Below are 10877 nucleotides of genomic sequence, written 5' to 3' on the forward strand. Positions count from 1 at the left end.
ATATATAATAAATCATAGCTCCATTAAAAACTGTGTTTGTCTCATTAAATCATCTCTTCCGTCACACCGTTGTATAAACACAACAAAGTACGGTAAGTATATACAGAGGTTTGTTTTTTTCACCCTCTCATAGTTTGTATATACTATGTCCAATGTATTACAATATAGGTGTGCAGATGGGATTCAGCTCCACGATGTCAAAAACTCTGTATATACTTTGTTGTGTTTATACAAAGGTCTGGCGGAAGAGATGATTTATTTACACAACACTGTTTTAATGTAGCTATATTTTATTGTTTATGCTTTTTTTTAACGGTTTTTATTTATTGATTTGTATATTCAATAAAAAAAATTATATGAATTGATAATATTTTAACTAAATAGTCCGAGTGGGTGCCTTAAAAAAGTCCACTATCTGTACAATCTTGTTACAATTTTTGAAAGTTGTTAGTATAGAGACAGAGGGTAGATTTACCTGCTTTGTCTACCTATTGGGTTTAGTGGCTCCTACTATGTCATAACTAGCCAATGTTGACACAGCTAGTGACATCTTGGGCCCTCACTCCAAAGAACATGCCTCCTAACAAGTCACTTACAGAGCCATTCCTGAATACTGATACCTTTTTACTCTAATTTCTGAATCTTCATTAAATACCACTGTTAGCTTGGCTCACCAACACTTGTCATAGATAAGCATGCCTCTTGAGCTGGCATAGGTCGGAGATCTATGATTTATGTGAATAAAAACATCCCCTCAGCTATCTCAGCCAGTATTTTTTTTCTGCCTCTATTTACAAAGGTTTGCTTTTTGTCTGCATATAATTCGAAAACTAGAAAGATCATACTGTGCAAAAAATTGTGTGTTGTTTATAAACTACATTATCCTATTCATGTGTTACCTGAAGAGGTTTTTCAAGCACCTTAGTCAGTAACTGAGCCACTACTTGAAAAATGAATGTGCAGGGAGTCCTGGCTTGTTGTGTAGTGTCTGGCAGAGGATAAAGGACATAAAGAAAAATGTGTGTGTGTGTGTGTTAAACTTGGAGAGAGAAGAAAGTGATTTAAAAAAAGCTGAAGATGGTGACAAGCATTTGGGAGAGGTTGTAAAATTGCTGGGATGCTTACATGAGTATAATACATGGGTAGAATGTAGTGGTTTTGGCAGTGTTAAATGCCATGTCATCTAAAGGTTTGTCATAGAATAGCATGTGCAAGGGACATTTGCACTTGTAGGATTTTGTGAGGTATCTTTATATGTATCATTGTATGTGACTTAATTAAACATAAAATTTACCTATGTAATAATATTTCCTATTTTTTATAGGTTCCAAGGGGTTAAGCTTCTCGTTTTTCTCAGGAACTCTCCGAATGAGATCTCCCTGCCTACTTAACTCACTCCATTCGCTTCAATGTAAGATAAACGTAAGTCCATTTTAAGGGCCTGTGTCTACATGGAGTTGGCCTTATAAGATTGGAGATTGGGCCTCTGTGAGTTATAAAAAAAACAGAAGGCGATTCAACCTATTGGCATCTACCCAAAACTTAAATGTAAATTTTAAATGGACTTACCATATAATGAACTTTTATTCAAACATTTCAAGAGGTTTTTTGACATTTTGAAGTTATATGTAAATTTTATGTATCGTATCATAATGCTAGATATCTCAAATGAAAGTGACATAGCAGGCAGCAAATGTTTCCAAAACAATCTACTTCCAGTCCATTCATTTCATAGAAGATGCCCGCCTGTTATTTTTCTGCTTCCCATTGCTTGCAATATACTGCACAAGGGAGTGCAATAAAAACCAAATATCTCAATTAAAATCCAGATATGTGAATGTTTAAGTAGATTTTTCACATAATAGATAGAATTGAACAGGTTTAAGGCTAAGAACTTAGTAGTTTTATTGTGCCTTTTCTTGGTCAATATGTTTCCAGGCCTTATCATGTTGATAGAGTTGTACTGAATCAATTCCCCCTCTTGTTTTGTACCCTCTTAAAGCTGGCCATACAATCTAATTGCACAATCTTTCTTAGAGATACCAACAAATATCAAGTAAAAGGACCTACCTGATTGTAAAAAATGGAGTTCATTATTTAGATGCCCTGGTATTACATATATATTCGGCAAATCTAAAGGAGATTGTATAGAAATTGTACAATCATATTGTAATATTATAATCAAAATGATTTCATACACACTCCACCGGATGTATGCTGAGGTTCTCTCATCGTGTGACTTCCATGCTTCCCATACACATATACATAATAGCATTGGTAACATAACTATTGGACGCTATGGGGCAGCAAGCCACAGTTACTGCTACTCTATCCACTACTCAGGGTAAGAACTGGAGTGGGGTGGGGGGTGAGAGGGTTATGGGAAGGAATATAAGGAAATAACCCATCATGAATGAAGTTCAAATGAAAATACAGATTTAAATAGGCCAAGGTAGTATTTGTCTTTTTCCCCTCTTGAAAAAATCTACTTGTGCACCAAGAAGTGTTATAAGATTTAATAGATCCCACTAAAAGCCGGTCCATAATTCAAATGCAGTAAACACAGTTAAAACCAGCACACCACAGCACAATACAATCTGTCTAGATTGTACATTTATCATGTGTATTATTAATGACCAATGTTACCTGTAAGTCCAAGGTGAAAGACTCCTCCTGTTAGAAATCCAAAGTCTCAGGTTCACTTCACATCGGCTACTTGAGGACACAGAGGTGTTCTTTAGCTGGTTTACCATCTCAATTAAACTTTGCTCAAATTCTTCCACTAAACTATAATATGGAGAAGGGACAAAAGAGTTCCCTCCTAGAACAGGATCTGGAGATGCTTTCCCATGGCCTTTATCCTGGAAGGTGCCTGGATTCTCTTTTCCCTTGGCATGTCCTTTCTTTCTGTTCTTAGCTGGTTTTGAAGTCTCTGAACTGAAGACCATGGTCAGCAGGAGAGAACAAGTGTACAACAGCAACTATGAAGAAACATTGTATTGCATCAGTAAATAATAAACACAATAGTTAAACTATATCTAAACCCCTAAATGTAATATATTGTCACTTACAAGCCTTTAGATGTGGTGGCTATATTTGTTTTTTAAGGTGAACTACATTTTCTGCAAATACAGAAAAATACCTGTTGATCATGACAGAAATCTTGTGTAACTTTTTGTGTACTGAACTGATATCACAAACAACATTATCAGATTTCTCAACTATCTTCTGTGAACAACAAACACTCCTCTAAGAAATGTAGATGATGAGAGGGGAGGGCGGTGTTTGTTGTCCAAATCAAGAGAGCAGCCTAGGGTGCAAATGTGCTCCTCCATAGATACCGTACAGTGAGTAAAGGTGCCCATACACCTTACGATTATTGGACGATTTTTGTATTCAACTTTTCGTCCGATAATAGTATTTGTGCATTGCAGTGTCCAACCGACATTACTGTGCAATCGTACGACTTTAGACGGTCAAGCATGGTTGAAAACTTTGCTAGATAGTACGATTTTCGTAAGGTTGCTGGCGTTTCCGTCAGTCAAAAGTCGTACGATCTACACTGCGCTTGCGCTAACGAAAATATGACAAATCAATTACCGCATTTCGTCCAGGTGCTTTTCGTTAATTACGGCTAAATTAATCTTGCGATCATCGGGGCAGGATGGGGCTGTCGTACGAAAATCGTACGACTATTCGATCATCGGACGAAATGTTTCGTCCCATAATCGTAAGGTGTATGGGCACCTTAAGAGTTGTTACTCTAGGACAGCAAGTGTGTTATTGGTAGAATCACCAGGTACAAATAAAGGAATAAAAGCCTGACATAATAAAACAAATCCAGACACAACATCTAAGTATTGGTAAGCTGTAATATATTACATTTTTGTTCTTGGGTTTAGAAACACTTTAACAATCTGGCAAGTTAATAAGGAACACAAGAAATTGATATTTTTTCTATATTTGCAATGCAGATAGGTTACAAGAACATAACCTATGTTTTGAATGGAGGGTGATTAGGGCAGTGTTTCTCCAGTTAAGTACCTCAGCACATCATGTGCTCTTTAATATCACTTGTAGAAACAGCAGTGTTAATAACTGTATTAATAACTAAGCAAGGAGCAAAGATTAAATCACCAACCTGAGGACTGATGGTGAGAAAATTGTATCAGGGAAAATGATGCTTAAAGTTATACCTATCTACGTATCCACATATCCCAGCAGTGAAGATACTCTGTTGCCAATATCCTGTCCCTATTTCCATCACCTGTCTACATGTTCCACCTTCCTATCAAGGTTACGTGTAATCCCCAACTGACTTCAATGGGAAGTCTTTTCATATTCAAATAAAGGTAAAATTCAGAGCTTTACATTATTATATAAAACAAGAGTGTGACTCCAAGAGAAGGGATAAACTACTTTATTTGGTGACACTCTGCAGAAGCATGTACGATGTTTCAAGGGAGCAATGCCTCTTCTCCAAATGGACATTTTACATGTAATAGAAGTCTAATACTGACAGATACAGCAAGAGGAACTGTGAATGGTATTGGTTAAAGTTGAAAGTGATAGCTTTTCACATAGGAATCTGAAAGTACAGCATCATGCAAAATAAAAGTAATCACCATATACCCAACATGTTATAGCTTTTTTTTAAACTCCCAATTAATGTCAATAAGTATTTTTTTTTTCAGTGTTTTGTCAAATGTATTACCTGGTTGACATTTTGGGAAGGTATCATGGTGTGCACTATAATACATTTCCTGCTATTTCTGTTAGTATAATACTATATGCATCTGCTAAATGCTAGAGCAGGGGTAGGTATCCATTGCACTCCAGCTGTGATGAATCTACAGACCCCATTGGGCCTGTCTCTGGGAGTCATGCCTGTGACTGTAAGAGTTTCGCAATGCCTCATGGGATTTGTAGTTTTGCTACAGCTGGAGTGCCAAGGTTGCCTACCCCTGTGCTAGAGGCACTTCAAAGTAAACTAAGAATACAAGAATTCGTTTTTCCATTTATGTTTAAGAACTACACACAGATTTATTACTGAAAAATGTTCTCGGACATGAGTGTATCCATTCTACATCCCCTTAATTACATGTATATTACAGTACCATGAGAAATATGGTGGATGGAGCATGAGCTGAATAGGGATAATTCCCTATTCAGGGAAGCTAACAACAACAGCCAATAGCTGACTGTCATAGAAGCATGTTTGGGAATGGATGGACCATTATGTTCCATCCCTTCCCTAATACCTGTATGTGCCTGGCAGCCATTGTGACACTAGTGACTGTTTTTAGAGATCATTTAGCTGTATGCAAGCTCTACTCTCCCCTTTGCACAGGATATATATGGATAACTAGGAACAGCACACATACTTTCTAATGTTTATCATACAACACAAGAACAGAAGTGCCCAACAAGCAACTGCAGAATTGGGTAAATTCATAAATGCTCAGCTAATTGATGATGTCCTTTTCAGAGTGTCTAAGTGTGAAAAAAGTTTCATAAGATCTAAATATTTTATCTTAAAATGAGTTATTGTTTCCTGAACATAGGGGTAAATGAGTATTCAGGACAGGAAGCCATACAAGCATATGCAATCTACTGCTTTCTGTTAATGATCATATGGCATGTTCATATAAACATCCTCCTCCCAAGAAGATCTAGAGAAACCATGAGGCACACAAGCAGTGGTTGCAGGCTATTCCACAGAGACTGGACTACAGTAAAGTTTGATGAAATGATAAGGAAGGGTGTGAAATGTGGAAGAATGTGAAGATTAACTAGGGAGAGAATTAACCAGTGTTTCTGAAGTTCAGAAATGTATTTATTGCTGAGATATGTTACGTTAAATCAGCAAATCTATGGAGAAGAATCAAATATTTGACCCCATGTGGAACACATCCACTTACTGGAGAGCAGAAGATTGCAGTGGTTTCCTCCCAAGGACACCATACATCAGTCTATTTATTCTTTATTCTACAGTCTAGTTATTCTTCCATTTGTAATGCTTGATATGTAGAGCATGTTTAGCCAAAACTGACACTTCAATATCTAGTAGAAGCTAATAAAAAACATAAACAGGAGCAAAGTGCCTTGTCCTCATAAAATAAGTTGTATTACTCAGTAAAAAGATAAAACACCGGCTAATCACACTTTAAAAAGATAATAAAGCTTATCTAACCAAAATGGAACCCAATAAATCCCTGTGCCTCAATTATATAGTCTCCTGACCCGCTGGCTTCAGTTTGCGGTGAATGTGAAAATCAGCAAATGGCTGACGCATTTCTGAGGCAGTGCCTTTACTTTCTGAGTTCTCAGGAGTGCCCACAGTGATAGGAAGTCTTGCTTCAGTCTTTAATGGAAAAACTGACAGGAGGAGCCAGGCTCCAGGTGTATATGGAAGACTCCAAAATGATAGGATATGCCTGGCATTGCAGCAGGGATGAAGTTTTGAATAACTTAGGTTGCCATCAGTGTAAACCTTTCATATGTTCCCTCATATTAACAATAAAGTATCTGTAACCCTAATACGAAACCCTCCCTGTAATTATAACAATGGAAGCACAAGAGCGCAATGACCATACAAATAAATATATCCCCAGGATCCACAAGTAAGTGCTTTCTTGGTTTCTGATATAGAGACAGACAGTCTCTACAACAATGTATTTGTATGGTCATTGCGCTCTTGTGCTTCCATCGTAGTTTTCACAGGCATTCTCCGGGTTCTTAGAGCAGCATACCGCACACCCTACACACCACAATTAGCATCCTTCAGAGAGCGCTGTTTATTGTTCCTTGTTTGCCTGTAATTATAGCCTTCCCTTAATGTACACTCTGTGCAAGGATCCTCTGCTCTGAACCACATCCCATCCTATGTGGATAGACACCAGTGCAAAGTTCTGGTGCTTGAATCTACTGATTTGGACTGAGTATGGACATCATGTTGGGAAATCTCTACATTTTATTAGATGTTGTTTTGTTTTCTAGAGGTGGGTGATTCTGACACTGGCGACTCCTTAACTAACTTTATGCTGTAGCATGTCTTCTTCGCTGCCTTAACCCCAATATGTCTCACTGCCTTTCTTGCTACTGATTGCGTTTCTGCAATGGGTTCGGTGTGGATGAAGCAACATTCACTAATGTTAATGGATGTTGTATTTTAGTTATTCTTCTGCTGGCAAAGTGTCATGGTCCCATCAGAAAAGTGAATAACCCTTTACAGCACTTGTACTGCAGTCAAATATTATCTGACAGGGATATTCACAAAAGGGTGAAGAGTTTGGAGAAGACAGGAGAAGTGAACAATCAAGGACAACATAGCTGAATTGGAGAATTTTTCCAGTTCAGCTATGTTGTCCTAGATTGTTCACTTCTCCTGCCTTCTCCAAACTCTTCACCCTTTTGTGAATAACCCTGTCAGATAATATTTAACTGCAGTACAAGTGCTGTGAAAGGTTATACCCTTAGCCCTGTAAGTTTGGAATAAAAATAATAGTAGATCCATTCAATGCGAATAGGCAGATCTGTCACTGCCAGCCTTTCTGGGTGAGAAATCTGCATGCCTATGGGTGTTCTCCTCTTGTATAGACTTTTTTTTACTGGAAGCAACTGTTACTACAGATGTTTGCCACTTACAATGCTCATTTTAATTGTTCACCACCTACACATTGATTGTCGCCAGTAGATTTTGCTTAAACTGCAAAAACAGTAGGCCTGATCAGCATACACAAGATAATGTTTATCTGAATCCAATGTCACCCTTGTCATTATGAGGTCGTTGAGTGATTGCTTACGTTTTATATGCATTCCACTTATGACAGTGAATGCCTGACCTACTGACAAGTTTTGCTTAAGCTGATGAATTGCAGGTAATATCTGTAACTAGAGCTATACTCTTTCCGCTATGGTGACAAGAAGGTACCTGAATGCAAGCAAGGTAAGTAATTATATAGGGCAATAAACTACTGCAAACTAAATCTGACAGTAATGGGGAAACCTGTAATAGCACATTCTATGTACCCACAAGTCAAACTTTTACTTTAGGGCATTGTACTCATAACAACGAGTAAATCATTCTATATTTACAGCTTTCATCATATCATCAAATCAGGTAATCAGTGTTATTGAACTGCATATTATATCAGTATATTTAACATACTGCATAAAGACACTCTGTATTGTAGTAATTAGCAGATTATACCTAGTGCAATGTTAATTAACATAACATACCCAATGCATTAGTAATTTATAGTTTATAAACAGTGCAATGTTAATATATTGTACTCAGTACAGTGTTATTGTGAGCATCATATGCAGTAGATTGGTTATTAACAGACTATACCCAGTGCAATGGTAAATATTAGATTATATCCAGTGCAATTGTAATTATTGTATTATACCCAATGATAATTAACAGATTATGCCAATGGCTTTGGTAATTAATATGTTATACACAGGAAGCGATAAAATATAGATACACAGTACTATGTCAGTATAACTGTGGGCAACGGTTAAAAAAAACTTGGCTAACACATAACATATGGTCATGGCAAGAGTCATACCTATCTACAGGTAATGCACACATGAGATTTTCCATGGATACCCATGAAATACACTGACCTTGTAATGGTGTAAAATTTATTAGAGGACTTACCAGTTTATGTGAGCCAAGCATTGTGCCACGAGAGACTAGCAGATGCAGCTGCAGACTTGACAGACCTCAGGGACTATCCCCCAGTGTCATTGGGTCACAAGCTGCACCTACTCCAGTCCCTCTAATAGGGCTGGGCCCAATGCACTGAGCAGTCTGTTTTCTAAAGGTGCTGAGTACAATGTTAACAAAGGCCCAGCTTGTCCCTTTTCTCCTTCTGTTCTGTGCCTCTTGTTTTTGTCCCTGACTGTACATGCAGGGACTGTTTGCTGACTGGGAACACGGTGCACAGTGGCTCTGTTCTCACACTCGACACACAGACCTGGCTGATATATGCTGTTTGTTTGCTTGTTCTTTAAACTTGGGGATTGGAATGTCCCAATTAACAGTTCAATGAAGAATTGTGAAAATGTAATATTATCAGCTGAAGAAGAGGGCAGTGTATCCCTTTACACAATCTGGGCTGCTGTGGCTAATTTAGGAACAGGCATGAAGTTAATAGTTGGACAGTAAATGTTGTGTGCCAGAAAGCATTACAATGTTTGCTAAGTGCTCATAGTACATTTATAATACTTGTATTCGTGTATGATTTGCATTACCAAAAACTGATAGTTTTATGACGAGAATATTTAAAAGGGGACCTGTCAGGATTGAAACACTGGAGCCTCATTACTGACTTATTTTTAAACGTGCATACTACAGCGAGGCCATCTCTAACATTGTTTCACTACTTAGTCAGTCAATGGAATAAGCATGATATAAGCTCAGTATACTGGCAGCTTGCTTGTTCCACATCCATGCCTCACCAAGTAATAAAGGAAACTTGAGGTTGAGAGCCCCGGAACCTGCACCTTCAAAAAGATTCTGCAGGGAATTTCCCATATTTCTATCCTGACAGATCCATTTTAACAAGTGCATGATGCAACCATGTTACTTTTGTATATTTTAGCAGTTGTAGACAGGCAGGAAGGCAATCATGTTAGTGCAGAAGAGCGATGGTGTGTAGTCAGGAGTGGACCACCTTGCAGGCCTTAAAATGGTTATCAGGCATTTCTGGTATATACCATAACACTAAGGGGCCTAATTATAAAAAGTTTGCATAGCTTATTTATCCAGTAAAACTTCAGGTACACGTTCTGTGTGAGTTAACCAGATGTTCAGAGAATGGGGCAAAAACTATTTTTTTGTGTAATTTCTCTCCTGTTTGAATGTTCTTCAGTATGTTCATTTATACAGAACGGAGTGAATAGGGAAATGACTGCATTATAACTAGATGGCGCTGAGGAATTATAGAAAATAAATACATGTTAGTAACAGGATATGATTCAAGAGAAAACTGGAGGGAATGAGCATATAAATGTAACCACTGCTATCCCCGTGGTATCAATGGTTACATTTATATGCTCATTCCCCCCAACAGTCTTTAGAATTGTAACATTGTATCTTGTTACTAGGGATGCACCGATACCAAGTACTGTACTCAGTACAAGTACAAGTACAGATACTTTTCCAGCTCCAAGACTAGACTAGAGAAAAACTCAAAAGTTAGGAGGCAGCTGTCATTTGTAAGGAGCACACGGAGCTCCTGGGATTTGCACATCTCTGTTTTAATGTATGATTTTGTTTTTATAAATATAAATAAAGGGATGCACAGATACCAGTTTTGCGAGTACGAGTACTGGTACTTGCCGAGTACTTACAAGTACGAGTACTGATACATTTTTGTTTATTGTCATGTGACAGTTTTTCTAAAACAATACAGACTAATGATTTCAGGACAGTGGTGGAGCGCCAGAGCTAGGTCCCAGCTGCAACCACTGCAACCCTGGTAGTTCTCATAAAAAAATGCCAAATATCTGTACTGGTACTCGAAAAGTATCGATGCATCCCTACTTGTTACTAAGGTGCTTATTTCCCATGATCCATCTAGTGGCCATACTGCTAATGTATCTGCAGTTTTGCTGGATGAATAAGCTAATTGGTTATGAAGAGAACCCGTAGTCTGAAAATATTGCCATTCTTGTATGAGCTCTAGACATGTGCGATTCGTTTCGTTACGAATCGAAATTCGTACGAATTTTCCTGAAATTCCAAATTTCGGAGCATCCGAAATCCGAATTGCAGTTTCCGAATTATATCCGAAATACGAAATTCCGTTAACGAATTTCGGATCCGAATTTCTTTGAAACAGGAACTAATATTACCCCTGTAAAGG

At 37.8% G+C, this 10877-nt stretch overlaps 1 protein-coding gene across 1 annotated transcript in view; it reads right to left on the reverse strand.

Annotated features, from left to right (window-relative positions):
* The window catches only part of IL17B (interleukin 17B), a 10493-nt gene extending 1577 nt beyond the window's left edge, over window positions 1-8916 (reverse strand). The window contains exons 1-2 of the mRNA XM_018553050.1: window positions 8666-8916; window positions 2647-2981 (exon numbers count right to left, since the gene is read on the reverse strand). Coding sequence (XP_018408552.1) covers window positions 2647-2981; window positions 8666-8686 — 356 coding nt within the window. The 5' untranslated portion in view covers window positions 8687-8916. The remainder of the gene's footprint in view (window positions 1-2646; window positions 2982-8665) is intronic.
* Between the last annotated feature and the right edge of the window lie 1961 nt (window positions 8917-10877).

The sequence above is a fragment of the Nanorana parkeri genome, unplaced genomic scaffold (genome assembly GCF_000935625.1).
Source record: "Nanorana parkeri isolate BGI_ZX_2015 unplaced genomic scaffold, ASM93562v1 scaffold107, whole genome shotgun sequence".
NCBI classification, from domain to species: Eukaryota; Metazoa; Chordata; class Amphibia; order Anura; family Dicroglossidae; genus Nanorana; species Nanorana parkeri.